At 35.8% G+C, this 21,309-nt stretch overlaps 7 protein-coding genes across 7 annotated transcripts in view; 5 read left to right on the top strand and 2 right to left on the bottom strand.

The window, feature by feature from the left end:
• Window positions 1-16: 16 nt before the first annotated feature.
• On the top strand, window positions 17-337 carry MONOS_14544 (uncharacterized protein; the record flags this gene model as incomplete). The annotated part of the gene is made up of 1 exon (XM_067867354.1): window positions 17-337. The coding sequence occupies one exon, from the start codon at window positions 17-19 to the stop codon at window positions 335-337; it is 321 nt and encodes a 106-aa protein (XP_067726354.1).
• A 97-nt stretch (window positions 338-434) lies between these two features.
• On the top strand, window positions 435-2,560 carry MONOS_14543 (uncharacterized protein; the record flags this gene model as incomplete). The annotated part of the gene is made up of 4 exons (XM_067867353.1): window positions 435-606; window positions 693-856; window positions 983-1,849; window positions 1,934-2,560. The coding sequence occupies 4 exons, from the start codon at window positions 435-437 to the stop codon at window positions 2,558-2,560; spliced, it is 1,830 nt and encodes a 609-aa protein (XP_067726353.1).
• A 526-nt stretch (window positions 2,561-3,086) lies between these two features.
• On the top strand, window positions 3,087-3,575 carry MONOS_14542 (uncharacterized protein; the record flags this gene model as incomplete). Its single annotated transcript, XM_067867352.1, has 1 exon — window positions 3,087-3,575. One exon carries the CDS (start codon window positions 3,087-3,089, stop codon window positions 3,573-3,575), a length of 489 nt encoding a protein of 162 aa, XP_067726352.1.
• Window positions 3,576-6,351: 2,776 nt separating this feature from the next.
• On the top strand, window positions 6,352-11,393 carry MONOS_14541 (uncharacterized protein). The gene is made up of 3 exons (XM_067867351.1): window positions 6,352-7,360; window positions 7,580-10,174; window positions 10,414-11,393. The coding sequence occupies exons 1-3, from the start codon at window positions 6,436-6,438 to the stop codon at window positions 11,274-11,276; spliced, it is 4,383 nt and encodes a 1,460-aa protein (XP_067726351.1). The 5' UTR covers window positions 6,352-6,435; the 3' UTR covers window positions 11,277-11,393.
• A 1,986-nt stretch (window positions 11,394-13,379) lies between these two features.
• MONOS_17670 (uncharacterized protein) lies at window positions 13,380-14,455 on the bottom strand (the record flags this gene model as incomplete). The annotated part of the gene is made up of 4 exons (XM_067870612.1): window positions 13,380-13,397; window positions 13,460-13,813; window positions 13,872-14,365; window positions 14,431-14,455. 4 exons carry the CDS (start codon window positions 14,453-14,455, stop codon window positions 13,380-13,382), a joined length of 891 nt encoding a protein of 296 aa, XP_067726350.1.
• Window positions 14,456-18,349: 3,894 nt separating this feature from the next.
• Window positions 18,350-19,062, top strand: MONOS_17669 (uncharacterized protein; the record flags this gene model as incomplete). The annotated part of the gene is made up of 3 exons (XM_067870610.1): window positions 18,350-18,354; window positions 18,428-18,498; window positions 18,566-19,062. The coding sequence occupies 3 exons, from the start codon at window positions 18,350-18,352 to the stop codon at window positions 19,060-19,062; spliced, it is 573 nt and encodes a 190-aa protein (XP_067726349.1).
• Window positions 19,063-20,809: 1,747 nt separating this feature from the next.
• Window positions 20,810-21,309, bottom strand: part of MONOS_13960 (putative protein of unknown function (DUF4602)) — a gene marked incomplete at its 5' end in the record, with an annotated part of 894 nt that continues 394 nt past the window's right edge. Inside the window, 2 exons of the mRNA XM_067866715.1 lie at window positions 20,810-21,176; window positions 21,238-21,309. The exon at window positions 21,238-21,309 is cut by the window's right edge and continues 15 nt beyond it. Of these exons, the coding sequence (XP_067726348.1) occupies window positions 20,919-21,176; window positions 21,238-21,309 (330 nt within the window). The 3' untranslated portion in view covers window positions 20,810-20,918. The remainder of the gene's footprint in view (window positions 21,177-21,237) is intronic.

The following is a 21,309-nucleotide window of genomic DNA, read 5'->3' as shown; positions in this document are numbered from 1 at the left end:
CTATTGTATTGAACAAATGGGCACAGGAGAAGTGAGGGGGAAGGTCGTCGCGCTCATTCGCGAGACCGAAAAAGAGAGGAGACAGTCAGGCTCCAGCGAAATGATCATTCGACAAGAAACCGCAGCTCATTGCGAGATGATATTAAAGACGTTAGTTCCGAAACAACATGTGAATATCAGAGAGACTCTGAGCTCGTTAGACCAAAGAAAGGAGAGAGAACGAGAAACCACAGGGGATCGTGCGATAGAGATATCGATAAAAGATGTTCAACAAGACACAATGAGAACAGATGAGGACTCCGCATATCCCCGAGTGACGGACAGAGAAGCGAGATGATGAACGAGAAGGAGAACGAGAAGATAGTTGGGAGAGCTTCTGGGATTGATATCGAGTTCCCAATTGAGAATAGTCAAAGTGGGAGTCGAAAAGAGCGATGCCAGATACTCTCGAAGGAAAAGAGAATACACAGATCCAGTATGGCCACAGGACGACAGAAGTGAAGAGGGGCGTGGCGATTGGACCATTGAAGGAGTCACTTCCTGGGAGACTAGTGAACAAGCTGAACAAGTGGAAGAAGATTGGGGGAGACAAACTAGTTAGCCGTGGTATAAGAGCTCGATGGAGAAGTCCCCGGTCCCCAATCTCACTCGAGGAGAGAAAACACAGATATGAGTTTCGGGGGACGACATAGATGACAAACAATTATTTATACCTCTTGGAGGAGGAATTAAAGGACTAAGTGGTGAAACCCGTGCAAGAGTCGGAGGTGAAGTGGTTCAACCCGACATTCATGGTGATAAAGAAGAACGGAAAGTGGAGAAAGATCCTGGATTGCAGAGCTCTAGACGAGGAAGTGTAAGGAAAACACTTCAAGATGGATTCCCAGTAGACTGCAATTGAACTCCTGGAGGAGAACGACTGGATGACAACTCTGGACATATCGAGTGCAAACCAACATGTCAAAGTGGACGAACAATTCAGTCCCTATCTGTGCTTCAGCTTTCAAAACCAAGCCTACGCTTCCGTAGGGATGCCATTTGGAGCAAAAGACGCGCCCATAGTATTCACGAAGATAATGAGCCGGGCAGCGTCATATATCAGAGAAAAGTGGGATGTGAAGCAAGTGATATATCTGGACGACATACTCCTCATGCACCCAGACAGGGATGCATTGAGATTGATCTCACAGGAGATAGCCCAGTTCCTGAGGAGTCTGGGGTGGATACTATCGGAAGAGAAAATGAAGTTGGAACCCACAAGGAGCGTGGAGTTTCTGGGATGGTTGTGGAACTCAGAGAAGATGGAAGTGAAGCTCCAAGAGAGGAAGAGAGTGCTGCTTCTGGAGGACGTGCGAACTTGGATAGCACTAGCAAAGAAGAGAAGGAGACAGAAGACGAGGGATTTAGCAGCACTCCTCGGGAGGCTGAATTTTGTGAGACTACAACACCCACCTGCCAGTTTGTAAATGAAGTGTATGCAATACGTGTTGAGGCAGGCAATAGCCCGCGGGGGCTGGAAGGGAACGGTAATAGCCAACCCAATGATGCTGGGAGAATTAACACATTGGAGAAAGATCGTACTAGAGAACAGACCAAGGAGTCTGAAGAGAAGGAACAGACCAGCAGAACTAACAACATATGCGTCAAAGCTGGGTTGGGGTGCAGTGTTAACAATACCGGAAGAAAACAAAGAGGAGAAGATTCACTTCCCCTGAAGTTGGACCCGCCAGGAGAGTGTGTTAGCGATAAACGAGAAGGAGTCCAGAGCAGTGTTGAGGAAACAAGAGAGAAAGGGAGAGTGGTTGCAACAACAGAAGGAAGATCATATTCGTCTGAAGACAGACAACATGTCCACGAGATGGACAATACAGAAGAAGAGGGGAGCGCCATCGCTCATTCCAACACTGAGAGCATTGGAGAAGAAACTGAATAGCCTGGACATGACAATCCAGACGGATCATCTCCCGGGAGAACAGAACATAGAAGCGGATGCACTCAGCCGGATGGCGAGAAAGCCGGACTATGCGCTAAGAGTGGAGAAAGTCGCAGAGATATTGCAAATAGTCGCACCGAGAACACTAGATACAATTATAAGACCGATTGCGCCGGTGCCCTGCGGAAGTACTTGGAGACCATCCTCTCTGAGAAGGAAGAGAGAGAAAAACATGCCAGGAGACGAGATAGTGCTAGACAACCCATTCCTGAGAAACATTGGACTGGTGCTGAAAGAGAAGATGAAGAAAGCTTAGAGGGAACTGACGATTCTGATTCTGCCGGCCTGGCGGGGGCAGACCTGGACCCCGCCACTGCAGCCTGGGCATTCGATAAAGACCCTGGGGACTTATCAAGAGTGCATGATTCCGGGAGCGAAGATGAGAATGGAAGGCTGGAAATCACCCCCAGGAGAGGTAATAAGCGTTATGCTGGAGAGGAAAATATCCAAGGAAGGGACCTCTTCTTAACATGGGGAGAATACGTTGGAGCAAAGGATATAGCAGCAGCAACACTGAAAAATCAAAAGAGTGAAAGAGATACGTGGAGAGCGCTGCGAAGATTTTAACAATTTCTTGATAGAGAGAGAATGGATGATACCGACCCCCTCACAACCAGAGATGCCAAGTGGATTATGGCAGAGTTCACCGAAACACTCTCGAATACGAACCTCTCAAACGGAGTGATTCATCAGACAGTACGGAAAGTACTGGATTCTATTAACCTATTCAGAGAGATTAAGATTGATGTGAAAGACATAGAAATATTTTTAAAGACTTATGTGGGAGAAAAGCCAAGAAGGGGCAAGCAATATAAATCGATGTGGGATCTCACAATTATTCCAAAATAGGCTTAAACAACCTACGATATGAAAACCCAAAAATCCTCCAGAGTAGAGCTCTCATCTTCACTATTATTTTTGCAACTTTAGAGCCAGCTGAGCTGGAGAGAATGAGAAGTGAGACATCGATATTCAAGGACAATACAATACTCACACAAGTACAAACAAAAACATCAGGGGGATAGACGGTTAAGGTTATTATTAATAACACCAAAATCGACGTATCGATGTAGTAGTAGTGCTCCAACGTTGGATGGAGTTAACAAAGACGTCTTTTGAAGAAGAGTTTATCTGGTTCGACATAGAAGGCAGCAGGCCTGCAATTTTGAAGAGAATTGAGGAAGAGTTAACGGCTATTTTGAGAGAGAACGAAATACCCGAAACTTTCACCGCGTACTCAATAAGACACGCAGTGATCACACACTTTGCAAAACGAGAAGGTGCAGATTGGAAAGCAATCAATGCTTATGCGAGATGGGCGCCAGGTTCTAGAGGAGCCCAGAAGTATTACACCGTGCAACCAGTTCAAGACACGAGATGGATCCTGGAGACAATCGGCGGCCCAGTACCCCTTACGGGAGAAGATGACAAGTCGGAGAAGGACAGAGATAGAAAGGATATAAGAAATGAGAAGACAAAACCAGGAATTAAGGAATACACAGGAGAGAGTTCACAAGCTGGGGGAGAAGTGGAGATAGGCAAGACAAAGAGATCGAAGAAACGATATCCTATTCGAAATTAGAGTTTACGGCATGAGAGTGAAATAGCTCGACTTCCCGACAATGAGGAAACACACCCCATAATTCCCTGCAGAATTATGGAGTTGACGGAGGGCATACAGACTTCCATACAGAAAAAGCTTGATATTGATCGGAAGAGGCGCGGAGAGAGAAGAATAGGACAAAAGATCAAGATCGAAGAAATATCTTACACCCGATCTAGGACACCCCGCAGACACCCCAAGAAAGGGAGGGAGTAGAGACAGGGGTTGTACTTTCATCCACAGGTTCTTTCAACACCGCCACAAGATACCGTGATATATACCTCAGTGACGTGACTCGTTTTGAAATCATTTGTCTATTACAAAATAAACAAATAAAAAAAAAAGAATAAAATAAAAAATACAAAAAGAAAAGAAAAAAATTTATTTATTTATTTTAATTGAAACAAAACTATACGAATAATTACCAAAACTTTTAAAAGCTTTCCAAAAAGCTTTGGAAAAGATTTGTTGATAGCATCTGAAATATCAGTCATTTTCTGTTTTGTCAGTGACGGTATATGACATATTGTGAGAAAAATATTTTACAATTGACATTTTCTGTCAAAAAAATGAAAGTTGGGAAATTTATCATCTTAATTAAAAATTTGATCTTTTCAAAATAATAAGAATTGTTGTATTTCGATTCACAAATGGGGGAAAATGCGGACTTTCAAGCTTTTTTTGCACAAAGCACAAAAAAACTGCTTCACTCATAACTTTATTTCGCTTTCTCAGATTTTGAAATAAATCTGATTTTCATATCTGAAAACAGGTTTCGTTGAAATCAAAACATAAAGAATTGTGGTATTTCACAAGTGTCAAAAAATGGAAACATTTTATTGTGTTTTTTAATCTCAAAAAGTCAATGAAAAGTACATAATTTTTCAATGAAAATGCATGAAGTGAAATATTTTCCCCACATTTATTATTTCTGCAAATAAGAATTGTGAAATCGTTAAAAATAACCCTTTTTGACAAATCATAAATATTTTGTCAGTCATTTTGTCATTGATTCTATTTTTTTTGTCAAGTCACAGAGGTAAAGCCGTGATAACCAGGAGGGAAGAATATCTTTATTGTGAGAAAAGTTAAGTTTCAAGACTAATTTCCGAGGAACAAACCCACTTTGTTTCGGCATTCTATAAAAAAAATAAGAAAAAAATTTTTTGAAATTAACTATTAAAATTTCAATTTTGGTATAAATACAAAATCAACATTCAATAATGCTTCATTTCATTTTTTTTTTAAATTTTGTTTATTTATAATCCAAACGTTAAACCACCCATTTTATTATTTCTGAGAATTGTTTTTATCATTTTGTTCTCAATAAAAACAATAATTAGCAGTGAGCTCGCACAATTGCATGTGTGATTATTATTAATATATAGATATTTTGCAATGATTTCGTGGTATGTTTTTTATACCCAGAGTTTTAAGATTTGCATAAATGTCGGAAAATGTGAATGATGAGCGTGAATCGCTATTGAATCTGCTGTTTGCAATAATTATCCAATTTTCGCATATATTCTATTTATTTCAATATCAATGAATTGTTGAATGCTTTTTTTTTTTTGTTGGTGAAAATTCACTTTTTCTGCATGAAGCAAAAAGGTGAAAGGCTGCTATAGTGATACAAATCCTTCATCAAAAAGAAAATTGTATTTACAACTTATGGAATATTGTAAAAAGTGGAAGATGAATGTCGAAGCGCAGAATCTGCTTTTGGACACATTTTTTGAACTTAGTAAAAATACGTTTTCCTTGGAAGAGATAAATGCAATTCTTGAAGCAGCAAACGAACTTATGGAGATGCAGGAGGAGCATGCGTTTCAAACGATTGCAGAGGCTTTACATGTTATTGGTTTGTTTGAATCTTTTTGTTAACGGTTTATTTATTGAGTAGATTTGAAAATTGAAAATTGTGTTTTCCCAAGCTGAAAACGAAATAAAATCTGACAACGTGGAAAGTAATTTGGAAAAACTTGCTGAAATTAATCTCAGATTGCTCAGGTTCACGACTATCATCAACCTGCGTTCTTAAAGATATTAAATAAATTATTTTTTGTTTTTAATTGTTTTGATTAGATCGACATACAAAAAAGAAGTCGTGATCATTTTGCTGAGGAATTTTCTGCTGCTGTCCATTTCAGCCTCTCCGTTGAAAGTTGTTGGCGATGGCTCGTTGTTCGATGTGGTGAAGGAAGTGATGATGGAGCATGGGAATGATGCGATCTCTGCCACAATTGGTGAAATGTGCCTCAATTTTGTGGAGAGGGATGAGACAGGAGTGGTCGGCGAGATGATTATTGGAAGAGAGCTGATACGACTTGCAATCAAGAAAGCGGATGAATCAGGAGAAGCCAAAAGGTATCGGGAAAGAGCCGGCGATGGAGCTATGGCAGAAGGCAAAAATGAGAACAAAGAAGAAAAAGAGGAAACTTTTGCAGCAGCTGGGTGGAGCAAGTGGAAGAAACTCATTTTGAAAATTATTGAGCGGTTTGCTCCGAAAGATGAGGGAAGCGTGAGTACAAAGTCGACTTTGTGCCAAAGGAAGGAAAGAAAGAACAGAGAGAAAGGCAAATCACAGAAAGAAAGTGAGCTTTCTCCAGAAACTTCTTCTTCTTCTTCTTCTTCTTCTTCTTCTTCTTCTTCTTCTTCTTCTTCTTCTTCTTCTTCTTCTTCTTCTTCTTCTTCTTCTTCTTCTTCTTCTTCTTCTTCTTCTTCTTTCAATTTATCAAATGCTAATGATAGCAATGATGATGATGACAATGATAAAGAAGATGATGATGATTCCGAAGAGCAGCCTTTATCAAACCAAGTGCATGTCATATCGATTCACATGCGAATTCTGCTGCGGTGTCTTTGTGTGGCTGACGATGAGATCAAAAATGCTGTCTGTGCTGTTCTCGCAAAGCTGCTGGGCGTTGCGGGTGAAGGAGATGAAGACGCAGAAGAGGGGAAGAAAGGAAAAGTTTGCGATGAAAAAGAAAGAGAAGGAGAAAGAGAGGATGATAGCGAAAAAATCTATAAAGCGAAGGGAAAAACACTTAATCAAACGCAAAGCCAATCAAAGACAGTAAAAGGGAGCAAGGCGAATAAGTCGCTAAAGAGCAGAGAAGCCAAAGTAGAGGAAGAAAAGAGGAGACAGGAAGAAGAAGAAGAAGAAGAAGAAGAAGAAGAAGAAGAAGAAGAAGAAGAAGAGAAAGCACACAAAATAAGAGAAGCAGAGCGGAGGGCAAAGGAGAAAGAAAGCGAAGAAATGAGAATTCGAAACCTGTTTTTCAGTGAAAGTGGGATTGAGTGTGTATGTGGAGAGATTCAGAAGTTGTTTATGAGACAATTAGCAGAAGAAGATGATGAGTGCAAATCTCATTCAAACAATGTTCCATTGAAGCCATCGAAGTCAGGTGGATTCTCACTCTTTAATACTTCTTCTTCTGCTGCTGCTTCTGCTTCTTCTTCTTCCCCTTTTTCTTCTTCCTCTTCTTCTTCTTCCTCCTCCTCCTCCTCTTCTTCTTCTTCTGTTACACGCAATCCTTTTGATATCTCCAAAGAAGACATCGTCTTGCTTCATTCGTTCCTCTCCATTCTGTTGAATTGTCTGCCACATTTTTCTCTTCCGAAGCAAGTAACAGACATCTCCCAGATAATCGTTCAGCTGCTTTTGTGTTTGCAGAAGGAGAATGAAAAACCTGAAAAAAAACAGTTTTTGGATGAGGTTGTGAGATTTATCAGCCAAATGAACAGCGTTGCAAAGAATAATCGTATGCTGATTTAGAACAAACGAATATTTTAAAAAAAAAAAAAAAATATGAAAAAAGGGAATTTTTTATATTTTGTAGCATTTTTGTGAGTTTTTGCGAATTATTGTTTTTTTGAAAATTAAAAAAGTTTTATTTTCTTTTTCGATTATTCAAATTTTTTATTCAAAATTTATTTATTTATTTAATTTAATAATTGTTTTCCTCTTTCTCTGTAAATAGCCATGCTTCATCCATTGTTCATCACAGCGTTCAGCAACGATGCTCTCCTGTCTCAAATTGTCAGCTTTCTCGATTCTTCTTCAGCTTCACTGAAAGGCTGCCTCTTCTCCTTTATCAGCACACTTGCAACAATGAAGATAGCAATCAAGAACGATGACACTCCAATTGATATTTCGCAGCAAAAAGTGGCAGATGGCTCTTCTTCTTCTTCTTCTTCTTTAACATCTTCCTCTTCCTTTTCTTCTTTATCGCAGAATTCAGAGCCAATTGTTCTTCAGCTTCTTATCGAGCCTTCTCAGCCAAAATCTCCTCCATCTTCTTCCCCTTCCAACACACTTCCAAAAACGCCACATTCTTCTTCAAATTCTTCTTCACCATTTTCTCTTTCTCATTCGTCTCATCTTCCTCCCTCTATTCCATTTTCATTGTCTTCTTCTTCTTCTTCTTCTTCTTCTTCTTCTTCTTCTTCTTCTTCTTCTTCTTCTTCTTCTTCTTCTTCTTCTTCTTCTTCTTCTTCTTCTTCTTCTTCTTCTTCTTCTTCTTCTTCTTCTTTGTTTTCTTTGTCTTCATCTGCTTTTTCCCCACCACTCTCACCTCCATTATCTCCTCCATTATCTCCTCCTCTTTCTCCTCCTCTTTTCTCTCCTCCACTTTCTCCTCCTCCTCTGTCTCTGACTCCTCCTGTGAGTTTTTCTACTCCTTCTGCTTTTTCTTCTTCTCTTTCCACTTCTTTTCCAACTTTTTTCCCATCAAATCCATTTGGCTCTGAAATGAAACCGTTTGCTATTGATCCTCTGATCTCTTCATCTTCTTTAGTATCTTCCTCTTTCTCTTCCTCCTCTTCTTCCTCCTCTTCTTCCTCCTCCTCTTCTTCTTCTTCTTCTTCGAAGCTAACTGAGCCAACTGAATCTTCAGTAGAAAAGCCCTCTTTCTCCATCTCAAATGTCTCACAATCAGTCATCACTCTTCTTCCTTCTCTTGCCAATGTGAATATTCTCCCTGTGTCTGTCAATGCAGCTGTTTCTGCTGATTCTTCTCCTTCCCTTGCTTCAGATGCCTTGAATGTCATCGCATATGTCCTCCGATGGAAGCCTGCCCTGTGTGCTGCAGTGAGAGACGAACACTTGCTAAATTCTCTGTTTGAAGTGCTGAGGAATTGGGAGAAGGGGATTGTGAGAGAAAAAAGGGCAGACGCAAAAGGAGAAGAAAGCAAGCACAGAAACAAGAAGAAGCAGATTAAGAGCGAAGAAAACGAAGAGGAATGGCAGGAAAAGGAAAAAACACCTTTTGATCAGCTTTTCAGTGCGTCGCTGCGTCTTCTCAGGCTTCTGATAGGAATTGATCCGACAGTCAATTGTCGCTTCTCTATGGAAGATCTGATGTCTTCGATCAAGCAGGAAATGGAGAGAGCAGACCATTCAGACGAGATTGTTGGGTGTGCATTCACGTTGATTGATGCGTTGCTGGTGTCGGGCAGGCAGAAGGAGATCAAAAAGGAGATGGAGAAGCTAGAAGGGAGGAAGCTGTTCGTGAAGTGGGTGAATGAGAAGAGGAAATCAGACATGAAAGTGGAGGATGTTCTGCAGTATGGAAGGCTGTGCATGCATGTGGTGCAGATGTGGGCGATGCAGAACACAAAATTGAACAATGTACAGCGGAAAAGTGCGACCCTGTTTCTTTTGCAAGGCGGAAGAGCTATTCCTTTGCGCGGTGTGAAGATGGCGCTGGAGCTGATTGAGACGGTGAGTGTGAGTGTGGCAGAAGAAGAGTTTAATCCTCAGGTCAAATTGGCCTCAACGCTTCTGTCGCTGATAGACACGGCTTCTTCTTCTGCTTCGACTTCTGCTGCTTCTTCAGCCACTGCAGCTGATGTGAAAGCGAAGTGCATTGAGACACTGGAAAATGTGCTCATGCGCTTCTACAATGCAAGCCATGAGCGGTTTCCGCAATTCTTTTCGCGGCTGCTGCAGAAGGAAGAGATGAGGATGCTTAAAGTGTTTACGAATGCTAAGCTGCTGGACAGGATCTTTTCTTTGATTCTTCCGTTCATCAACCCGAAGTTAGGAATGGCAAAAGAGACACTGAGTATTGTTGCTTTTCTCCTCAAAAGTTCATGCAAGTCACAAAGTGCAGCCTCAGACAGAAAGAACGAACAAGTTTGTTCTTCTGTGAATCCGTTACTTTTTCAGAAGCAAGTTTCGAGCATTTCTCAGAAGAAGAGTGTTGCCTTTGGTTCGATGATGAGCCGGTTGCTGTCGAGTGATTTTATCTCGATGTTGCGTCCGTATGTGACAGGAGAATGCGAAGGAAATGCAGATGCGTTTTATGTGCTGAACATGATGGCGATGCAAGGTGTATCGATTGGGATGTTTCCTTTCTGCAACAGCCTGTATGATCTGTTCGTTGAGAGCGATATTGGAGTGGATGAGCTGCGAAAGAGCGATGTTCCGTTCAGCTTTATTTTGCGCACTGGATATGATGATTGCGTTATTTCTCCTTTTCAAATTGCACACAAATTCAGGGACATGTTTCATCCTCTGGATGAGTTAGATCTTATCTGTAATTTGACAGCGCTGTGCTGTGCATTGGAGATGGGTGTGTGGCTGATTGACAGTTGTTTGAGATTATGTTAAGAATGTTTGAAAGTGTTGTGTACACATATTCAATTTTTGTTTCGCGAATTGATAAATATTTATTTATTTTGATTTTTTCTCTTTGATTTCAACTGTTCACATTCTATTTTTGTTTTTGTTTTTGTTTTTGTTTTATTTTTATGTGAACGATTTTTTCAAATATCAATTTTTTTCTCTTCTTCATTCTTTTCAATTCTGCAGGCGAACTATTTTCTCTTCCATTCACGCTTGATTATGGACTACCCGATTTGATTGAGCAGCTATTTGGCTTTTCTTTCTCTTGGGTGGATTCATTTTCTCCTTCAAACAACAGATTATATCGAGTCCTTCCTGTTCCAAAAATTGTTCCACCAGTCACAAAACTGCCATCAATTCCTGTTGTGCGCTGTATTTTGAGACTAATCGTGTCTGTCTTTAATCAGGACAAAATTCTCGAATGCACAGATTTCAGGGAGAAATGTGCATATTTCCTTGTTGCATTGGCTCCTCCATGCATGGAACTAAACCCGGTAACTGATCCTGATTTCAATGTGTTTGAGGATAAAAGAGCATTGGTGCTTTCTCCGTTCTATTCAAATGGACGTCACCAATTTGACGAGGCTACTCAGATGCTATACAGCAGCGCATGTGTGACTATCTTGCGCAGTCCTATAAAACTCCTATCATTTGGTCTGCGTCACCCGCTTTTTAAGCGTTGTTTGCTTCCATCGAAATGTCAGACAATGCTATGGGCAAGGTCTGTTTCCTTGCTCTTCCCGTGCTATGAATACACGTTGCAGTCTCAGAAGAATCTGCTTGTATCATATCCAGAGTATATTTCAATTCTCCTCTCTGCAGCTATGCTTTCATCTGGTGAAATAGCAACAAATATTTACAGATCTTTGCTCCAAATGCTGTCAATGATGTCATTAGTTACTTGCACGTTGAAACTCGGAGAAGAAGAAGGTATTTATGACGTACTTGTTGCTCTTTACGGCATTCATTCTTTTGTTGAATGTTACAATTCATTTCATTCTTCGGAATCACTTTTGGATTTATTTACTTCATATATTTTTTCAAAGTAATATGTATTTTAACAAGTTTTTTGAATCTTCCATTTTGTATTTTTTTTTTTATTGTGTTGTTATTTTCAGAAATTGTACGCCAAAAATTATTCAACATCGAAAAAATTTAATTCAAAATCGAAAAAGTTTAAAACAACATCGAAAAACTTTAATTCAACATCGAAAATTATTATTCAAGATCGAAAAAGTTTAATTCAAGATCGAAAAAGTTTAATTCAAGATCGAAAATTAATATTCGAAATCGGAAAACTTTAATTCGAAATCGAAAATATTTGATTCAACATCGAAAATTTTTTGTCGTGAAAAAATTTGAAAAAAAATTTAAAATTCAAAATCATGTCAGTTTCTTTTCTTTCAGTTATTGATCTGAGAAATTTGTCAATTTCAATTAGAATAATATTTTTTGATGTTTTTTTGGTGTTAGGTTGTGTGAAATAGTGGAAATAGGATAAAACTGTATTATTATTTAACTTTTCACATGTATTCAGGAGATCATAAGCAATTTTTGCAAAAAATAAAAGTGATAGGATAGTTCATGATCTTGTTTTGTGCACAAAAATACATAAATTCATTTCATTTACAGAAAAATAAAATGTTTTGTTTTTCATATATTGCATTGGAAACCGATAAAATATATCATTTTCAGTATTTAAAATGAGAAAAGAATCGATTGATATCAATCTATATAGTAGAAAACAGTTGATAAAAACGAAAGAAAAACATTTCCAATAAATAAACATTTGCAATTCTAAACATTTGCGTCAATAAAATTTCCAAGGTTTTGACTTTAATTGAAATTCTGAACTAATTAACTTCTTTTTCGATCTTGAATTTAACTTTTTCGATCTTGAATAATAATTTTCGATGTTGAATTAAAGTTTTTCGTGTTGTTTTAAACTTTTTCGATTTTGAATTAAATTTTTTCGATGTTGAATAATTTTTGGTGTAACAATCGAAATCGAAAATTGTTTATCAAAACATAAATGCTTTATAAAGAAAATTTTAGTTAAAATAATGTTTTTCATTCATTTTTGAAAACATTAAACGATATGTTTGTATTGTCATTTTCTGCGAAATTTGGAAATTTCGAACCAAAATAAACTCAGAAGCAAATTCGAAACAATATTTTAATATTTTGTATTTTTTTGTTTGAAAAAATGATTTTTTTATCAAAAAAAGAAAGAAAGAAAGAAAGATAAGAAAAGAAAAGAAAAAGAAAAGAAAAAGAAAAGAAAAGTTAAAAATTTTTAATTATTTTTCATTCTTCATAAGATTACCAGAAAATGAACTTTTTTTAGACTTTTATTGATTCTTATCAACTTTTTGAAATTTTAAGTTTTTCAATCTTTCGACTTTGTAAACAAGTTTTTCGATTTCGACTGAAAGTTTTTCAATAATAAAATCATTTTGTATCTACGAAAAAAGAGTTAACAACAAAAATTGTTTTAATTTCCTTTAAAAAAAATAAATACATTCTGTTGCAAGATATTTTTTTTTCAGAAAAAATTCTCATTTTTAACTTTTCTTTGAGCGCCTCACGAAATGTGTGGGGAAAAAATCACAAAACAATAAAAAGAGTGATTCAAAGAATTTCATCTGGGACAAAATTGATAGCCTCATGAATTTTGTTCCACTCAATATTTTCAAATATTTTTCTAAATTTTAAAAACTTTCTTTAAATTAATGCATGAGAATGTCAGACTTATAATTATATGATTGTTGAAAAAGATTGGAACAAATTTCGGTTTTTTTCATAAATGTTTAAATTTTGTCTCGTTTTCTCAAACATTCACAAAATAATCTGAAATATTCAACGATAAACTATCAAAGTGTTTTCTATCAAGAAAATCAAATACTTTGTGAAAGCCAGTTATGGCATCTTCAAATCCATCTTCCTCCATCTTTTCAAATATCTTTCTTTTCATCTCTTTTCTTTTCGCTTCTTCCATTTCATCATCCTCCTTTTCATTCAATCTTTCTGAAATTTTTCTTAACAAAGACAAACTTTCCACTATTGAAAAATGAATCAAAATTGATTGCTTCATTTCCTCCAAAGAGATTCCAATAGCTCCGCTTTTCAAAAAGTTATCAGTTTTCACATCTTTATTTTCTGCTGCATTTCTTAAAGAAATAATGCATTGATGGCTTGTATCTGGGTAATTATTCTTTGCTGCTCGAAATACTTGAACAAGGCTGGCTATTAGCTTTGCAAGTTCTTCATTCCACAATGTGTACCAGTCGAAGAAGTATTTAATAACACGAAGCCATCTCCTGATAATAAACACTTCTATTCTTCCATTTGCCTCTTCTTTTCTCTTCCAATCCACATCTTTTTTCAGTTCTTCCAATGCTTTTGTTGCTTCTCTTGCAAAATGCAGTTCATTCACAATTATGTCTTCCAAGATCTTGTCGTTGTGAAATCTTAACACCAAAAACTCCCAAGCAGACTGATAGGCAAGTCGTGTCAGATTGTGATGTTCCTGATGATATTCGATGATTTCAGTGATCTCATTCAAATATAATTCTTCACATACTTTCTTAAAAAAGAAGATAGAAATATAAAAATGTTAAAAAATCAAATAGAAGTTCTCATACAAAATAGATAATGTTGCTCAAAGCAAGCAAAGCCAGTTCCACTTCTTTCTGAGTTTCCTCGTTTTCTTCCTTGTTCAATGCAGCTTTCAGAAGGCAAGGCACAATGATTGAAAGAACTTCATCAGGAATGCATTTATCGCAAAGCAAAAGATAACATTCACAAAGATCAGTCAAAAGATTTTCCTTCCTTCCTTCTTTTTTCTCGTTTTCTTCAATAATCATCCCTGGCATTCTTTTACTCAATGATGAATCATCAAAAGAATAACAAAAAAAGCTTTTCAATTCCTTGCAATATCCAGCTTGCTTCAACAACAAGATTGCGTTTCCCCAAGATAATGTCTTTTCTTCAATCATTTGGTGAATTTTATTGAACAGTTCTTTTGTGAAAATTGATCTAAATTCTTCTTCATTCATTTCATTAATCATTTCATTCATTTCCTCAATTTTCTGCACTTGTTCCTCCTCATCACACTCTTCAAGTCCATCAAACAATTCTTCAAAAAGATAGAAAGAAAGAAATTCAATAAATATGAATTCAACTGCAACAACGATTGCAAACTAGTGAACTTTTCAGTGACGCTCATTTCCTTCGACTTTTTGCAAAACGCATCATTCGGAAGACATCAACATTTTTATCAATTCAAATGAAAAGAATAATCAAGGCAGAGAAAAAAATGTCAAATATTAAATTTACAAAATCATCTGGAAAATGTCTTTCCTCATACCATTCTTTTTATGAAAGCACTTTTGGCAAAGTATTTCACAGAAAAAACAATGATTTAACTTTTCAAGTTTATTGTTATGGAAGTTCTGATCGAGTTGTTTTCTTTGAACGAAATTAACCATTGGAAAGATGATAGATCGGCAAACGAATATTTTCTGCAGGATAGGCGATATTATTTTGTGCGTTGGCACGAGACAGCGACGGCTGGGAATTGATTTTGGAATTGGGCGAGATGATTTTTATGAAAGCATTTTTGAAGGAAATTCATTTTCCAAAATAATGTATGAAAAGTTTGATGTTTGCGTTTTTTATTATTCTTGTTCATTTTAAAGATGTTTCCATCTGTGGCCTTCTCAGAGTGCAAGAATCTGACAAATTATATAAATGGCCATTCCTTTGATTTTCTGAGGAGATCATAAGAAGAGAGCTATTCCGAGATACAATCAGCAGATGTGAATTGCAAAATTTTTGTATTCAGTTGGGAGAGGGGATGAAAACAAATTCAATTTCAAAGCATTTGGATGAAAGCGAAAAGGAGAATACCAACAATTGGACAGCTCTTGGAAAGAAAATATGAAGAGATATTTTTTCTGACAAAGAAAGTGGAAGATAACATTAAAAGTTGGATATTTGTGGGGAAAAAAGGATGATGGAGAAAGGAGCACTGGAAAACAAGGGAAAAGGAGATTTTTATCATCAGTGATTGGACAATCCTATGCATTTGCAATATGGAGGGTGTATGTGTTCTTTAGAAGAATTTTTATAATTAAAGCAAAACTAATTATTTTTATGTATTTTTGAATCATTTTTCCATTCCCGCAAACAGCATTTTTTATGTTGAGCGTCATTCCTGGTGACAATCCATTTCAAGCAGTATTTTAACGAATTGTATTGTTTCTTCTCCTTCTCTTTCGATCTCTTCATTGACGATATTTTTGTTTGGCGGATGGGAAGAACAACTGATTCGTAAAAGGGAATTGTTGAACTAAAAGGCCGAATGCAATCGCCATTATTTTTTTGTGTTGCAACATGGAGCGAGTTGTCCAATTTTTTTGTTGTTAATTGGGGTTCAAATAACGTGCTAAATGTTAAGAAAAGTACCTAATTACCCTTTTTTGTTCAATTCGATTGATTGGATTGCGCATTTTTTTTAAAATGAAGAAGTGCTCCTTATTTGCAACCACTCAACAATGCAATTCTTTGACTGTTGACTCTCCTTCTGGAATGAAAGCCAACCTTTTCTTCTTCATCATCTTCAGTTCTTTCACTCATTGCTTTTTCGATATGCAACGTGTTCAAATGAAAGACCATTTGTTCACAATGAAACTTCTTCCTCGCCTTTTCCATTCATCTTCCTCTGAAGAGTTCATCTGGCTCATTTCATTTCATTTGTAACAATCATCTTCTTCTTCCATATTTCTGTTCAATTTGGGCAATTGATGCGTTTCATCAAGTAAAACAGTTTGCCCATGATCAGACAACACACAACCTTCTTCAACGATGTTTCTTGTTTCTTCGAAGAAACAGCTTCAATCATTTTATCTAAGCATCCTCAAAGAAAGAAACTTCAAAATCAACAGAACCAAGCCCTGAGTGAGTCATGATCAGTCAACAGACGATAACTTTATTTCAAAAGAATGGAACAGAACACTGTCTCAGGAGCACACAAAATGGATGTGATGTCGAATGTTGAATGTGCGATTGCTCATTTGGAAGAGGAAAGACGAATTTGATGATGAGATGAACAATGTGGAATGTTTGAATTGAAGAAAAGAAAAGAAAAGATTGAGATGTTGAATGAATGGAGATGGTTGTTTGGGATGGAACAAAGAGAAAGAGAGGAGTTCTGAGATGAAGGCAAAATGAGCAGGGAGAGAGGGAAAATTAACTGAAGGTGAATTTGAATGAAGGAATTAATTTGGAAAAAATGTCATTTCAGCATCATTCAGAAAGATCGACACAGGCTTCAACATCAACATTTGCTTCCTCTTTTTTTGTATCACTGTCTTCATCAAACAAAGCATAAGGATAATGATCAAAACATCTTCTTCTTCCTCTGAAATTTGGGGGAGCGATGTAATTCTTTCCAAAATCTTCAAAAGGAATAATGTACTTCTGTTTGAAAGGAAACAGTGAAGAAGAAAGAAAAAGGACAAAGGAAATCCTCTTTTGCTTCTTCTCCTTCATTCAAGCTGAGCATTGAAAACAGATGAAATTCATGTTCCTTTTCTCCTTCTTCATGAACAACAATTGCTTCGAAAGGTTCTTCTTTTTCTTGTTCTTCTTCTCCAACTTATTTGGTGATCCAACGAGAAAGGAAACAGAATCCTGAAAACAAATCGGGCAATTGGTTTCAAGAAATGCAAATGAAGAAAGAAGAAGCAACGAGGAAGATTGTCTGGAAAGGAGAGGAAGAAAAAGAAAGAAGTTGACGAGGAGAAATCCTTCAGAAGACCACCATAAAATGAAAGTGGAATTCAAGAAACACGTCAAAAAAGACTTCTTTCTTTTGCTTCACCCAAAGCATGCTCAACTTTCTTTCAATCACCATTGAAGAAGCTGTTGTTGCTCACTGAGTCTTTTCAGCATGTTCAGCAACTGCAAAAGAGGATGATTTGACAAGAGATGTTCTTTGCAGAGAAACCAATGGAGAAGATGAAACATCCTGAGAATGTCAGATGAGAAATGAGTGAAAAGACGGGTGTTTCTTCTTTCACTGAGTGTGCTGTTCGCTGAGGGAAAAGAGAAAAAGGCAGGGTTGAAGAGAGATTCAAAAAGGGATGTCCATTCATTCTCATCCGCCATTGAAGTCCAATGACGAATTTTTTGTTTGCTCCAAAGAAGAGAAAATTGTGTGCAAAAGGAAGTATTCGTGCAATGAATCCGATTTCCCTTATGCTCTATTCATTCTTTTGGTTGAGCAGCAGACTTCTCTGATTCATTTCTTCTGGGTTTTTAATAAACAACCAAAGATGTTGTTGAATTGTTGTGCTTCCTGAATGCCTCATATTGCACAGCTGCCTTCACAACATTTCTCATCTGATCTCCTTTCAATCCAAGTCATATGGATTTTTGATTTCCCAAAGCGTTTGATGAAAACAAAAAGAAAAATGTCATCTTTTGTTATTGTTAGTTTTCAACCAATTATTTGAACTGTCATCCTTGACGTTAAAGATGACATTCAAGAATTTTTATAATTTGTTCATTTCACTTCAAAACCATTTTTCCATGTCTTCTTATGTTTGACTGACATTCAAATTGAATCGACAATTCCTTTTTGATATTTTGTCTTTTTTTTCCTTTCAATTATCCGATGAATCATCTTGAATGAAAACTGAAAATTGAATAACAAGAAAATAATCAAATAAAATTCATTGAGCGTGCAAGCATCTGCTTTCCATGTTTTAGATCTAAATATTGTTTGTCAACAGTCGAATAAGACTTTTCTTTTATTAAATTTGAAGGCTTTTTTTCTTTTTCTTTTTTCTGACAATAACCATATATGCGTGATTGAAATATCCAATTTCATACCAATAAAAAACAAACTCAATTTACAAAAAGAAAAAAGAAAATCAAAATCGATTATTTCATCAAAAATTTTCATTGGTTTGATCAAAAAGAAACAAAAATTTTCCATTTCTTGCTTCATACAGCCAATCCTTGCTGCTCCTTCGCAATTTCTTTTGCACTTCTTTTTATAAAGCAATAACAAAACAGATTGGATAGCGATCATTTTAAGACTGCAAGATAATCAATGTTGTTTGTATTTATCTTTTATTTTATTGCTTGTCAAATTTTGTCCTTCTTTGTGAATGTTTTTTGCAACAAGCAGAATGAGTTTGTCGGCTAATGATAGATGCGAAAAAGGAGTTCAAGCTATGACCAGAACAGAACAGTTTTCAAGTTTGCCATTTTATTTGGATTAAACAGTTTTGAACAAAAATTTTTGTATTTTGAAACTTGTTTGCAGAATTGTTTTGTGAACTGGAAGGTTGCAGAAAAGATGAGCAAATGCAGAAAATAGAGGAAATGAATAGATTAATTGAAGAAATGGATGAAGAAGAATTTCAAACAGTTTTCACAGTAGAACGATTCAATGAAATGGGCAAAATGATTGAGAAAAAGACATTATCATTGGAAAGTGCAATCTTGCTGTTGAAGCATGTTGGATATTGCAAAATGCTGAAAATGTATTTCGTAAATTCTTTTGATAATTCATCATTGAGCAAAAGAATTGAAAAGATGATAACTAAAGAAGAAAAGAAAACAAAAGAAAAGGATGAAAAGCTTCTTATTGACCTTAGCGAAAGCTATCTTTTTCTCGGCTACTTCTTTTCGACTAAATTGATTTCAATATGTGTGCCCTATCTTCTGAAAGTTGCGTTGAAGAAAGAGGGAAACGAGGAAGCTCAAAAAGAAGTGGAAATAGCATTGTTGGCTTTGAGCAATGTTGGATATATTGTATGACTGTTTCTATTTCCTTTTTGAAATTATTGATTTTTCACTCTTTTTTAAAAAGAATATTAAACAAAAACTGTATTTGAATGAAATCAAAGCGATCATCAAATATAATCAGGAGCACAGAAATCTAACAAGGCTTGCCTATCAGTCTGCTTGGCAGTTTTTGTTGCACAGATTTTATAAAGAAAATGAGTTGGAAGATGTTATGGTGAATGAGCTGCATTTTGCGAGAGAGGCAGCCAAAGAATTTGAAGAATTGTCGAAATGTGTGGATTGGAAGAGAAAAGAAGAAGAAAATGGAAGAAGAGAAGTTCAAATGATAAAGAAATGGCTCAATATGATTTATGAGTTCTTTCGCTCATTCACGCTGCGGAACGAAGAACTTGCTGAACTAATGCGTAGCCTAATTCAGTTATCTCGAGCAACAAAGGGTAATTACACACATACAAGCCATCAAAGCCTCTCTTTATTAAGAAGTGCAGCAGTAAAGGAAAATGTGAAAATTGATGACTTGTTGAAAAGTGGAGCTATTGGAATCTTTTTGGAGGAAATGAAGCAATCAACTTTGGATGATGTTATTTTGTGGAATTGTTTGCATTTGTTTGAGAATATTTCAGGGCGATTGAAAGAAAAGAAGGTTGATGAAACCGAAGAAGCGAAAAGAAAAGAGATGAAAAGAAAGATATTTGAAAAGATGGAAGAGGAAGGATCTGAAGATGCCATAGCTGGCTTTCACAAAGTGTTTGATTTTCTTAACAGACAATATTATTACACATTATCGTTGAATATTTCAGATTATTTTGTGAATGTTTGAGAAAACGAGTCTCATTTCATTTTGCAACTAAAATATTTTATTTTATTTTATTTTATTTTATTTTTTTTTTTTTGGTTTTATAATTTGTCTGCAAATGGCTGTTTGGAACGATTTTCAATTGCATATTTTTGTTGGATTGTCTGATAATTTTCGGATAATCTTGTAAATGTTCGAGGAATTGAGATGTTGTTAATTTTGTAACTCAAATTTTTTCTTTTTTCTTTTTTCTTTTTTCTTTTTTCTTTTTTCTTTTTTCTTTTTTATTCAAATTTCAAAATGGGAGGAAAACAATAAATGAATTATTATAAAATATAGTTTTTATTTCCTTTTTCTAAAAAAAGAAAAATAAGAAATTCTTTTCTTTTCAGTAAATTCCATCAAGAATCTTCATTGAATGGATCATTGCCCTCCGTCTTCTTCAACAAGATTCATTTTTAAAACATTGCAGTCAATTATTCAGTTTTTGCCTTTTGAAGCCTCAGAACTTTTGAGCTTATTCTCTTTCTGGTTGTTTTTTCAATGAAAAAAGAAAAGGAAAGGAGTGAAAAAAAAGTTAGAGAAAAGTAAATAACAGTATAAATAACGCACATTTATTTTTGTGAAAAAACTTTGTAAAATCAATTATTAAAGAAAGATCCAAAGATCAAGAACAGATTTATTTTCTTCCTATTATGGTTTTTCTTCTGATTTGGGGAAAAATTTTTATCATTATGACAAAAACTAAGAATTGTTCCAAATTTTTTCAACAATCACTTCATCATAAATCAACCGAAACAATGTGAATAATTATTGAAGAATTTTGAAAATTGAGAAAAATATTTGAAAGAGAAGAATGGAACAAAATTCATAAAGCAAAATATTTCGCCCCATTTCTTTAATAATCTCCTTTATCAAAGAAGGCTGATTAACGAAGATAATTCAAGTCAAAAAGCAAATAGAATTTCAATTTTAAATTTCTTTTAATGTTTTTAAGAGCAAAAATTTAACATTTTTTTATCAAAAATCAATTTTATAGGAAAATTAAAAAATGTGAAATGATGAAATGTAATTATTTCCATCTTTTCTTTCCTTTATTCTTTCCTTTTCTATTCCTTTCAATTTTTGCTTTTCGAGACACATCCTTTTCTGATTTGTTTGTTTTTTCAATAACATCTTTTTTGATCAAAAGTACTCCATTTTTGAACCTTCCAACACTTGGATTTAATCCACGACCAGTTGGATCTTTTCCAACTCTTCCTCTATCTTTTTCTGCAAGTTTCGTGGATGTCAATTTTTTTTTGGGTGGCTTAACTCCTTGTTCAATTGCCTTTAATTTGAGAGAAAAACGAAGATTTTAATAATTGATTTATATTAAAAAATATAGATACCTCCTTGATGGCTTTTTCTTGTCGTTTTTGTTGCATTTTTATCATTCCTTTTAAAATTTTGTATGGAACTTT

Source organism: Monocercomonoides exilis (genome assembly GCF_001643675.1).
Source record: "Monocercomonoides exilis strain PA203 chromosome Unknown scaffold26-1319188, whole genome shotgun sequence".
In the NCBI taxonomy this organism is placed as follows: domain Eukaryota; phylum Preaxostyla; order Oxymonadida; family Polymastigidae; genus Monocercomonoides; species Monocercomonoides exilis.
Note: the sequence above shows the minus strand (reverse complement) of the source record. Positions and strands in the feature narration are given on the sequence as shown.

What these genes read in the sequence shown, in the direction of transcription:
- MONOS_14541 (XM_067867351.1), top strand. Translation starts at nt 6,436, where the DNA reads ATGCGAATTCTGCTGCGGTGTCTTTGTGTGGCTGACGATGAGATCAAA. An exon ending in CAGCGTTGCAAAGAATAATC is followed by an intron (nt 7,361 to 7,579) that starts GTATGCTGATTT and finishes CTCTGTAAATAG; the next exon opens with CCATGCTTCATCCATTGTTC. An exon ending in GTGCTGTGCATTGGAGATGG is followed by an intron (nt 10,175 to 10,413) that starts GTGTGTGGCTGA and finishes TCAATTCTGCAG; the next exon opens with GCGAACTATTTTCTCTTCCA.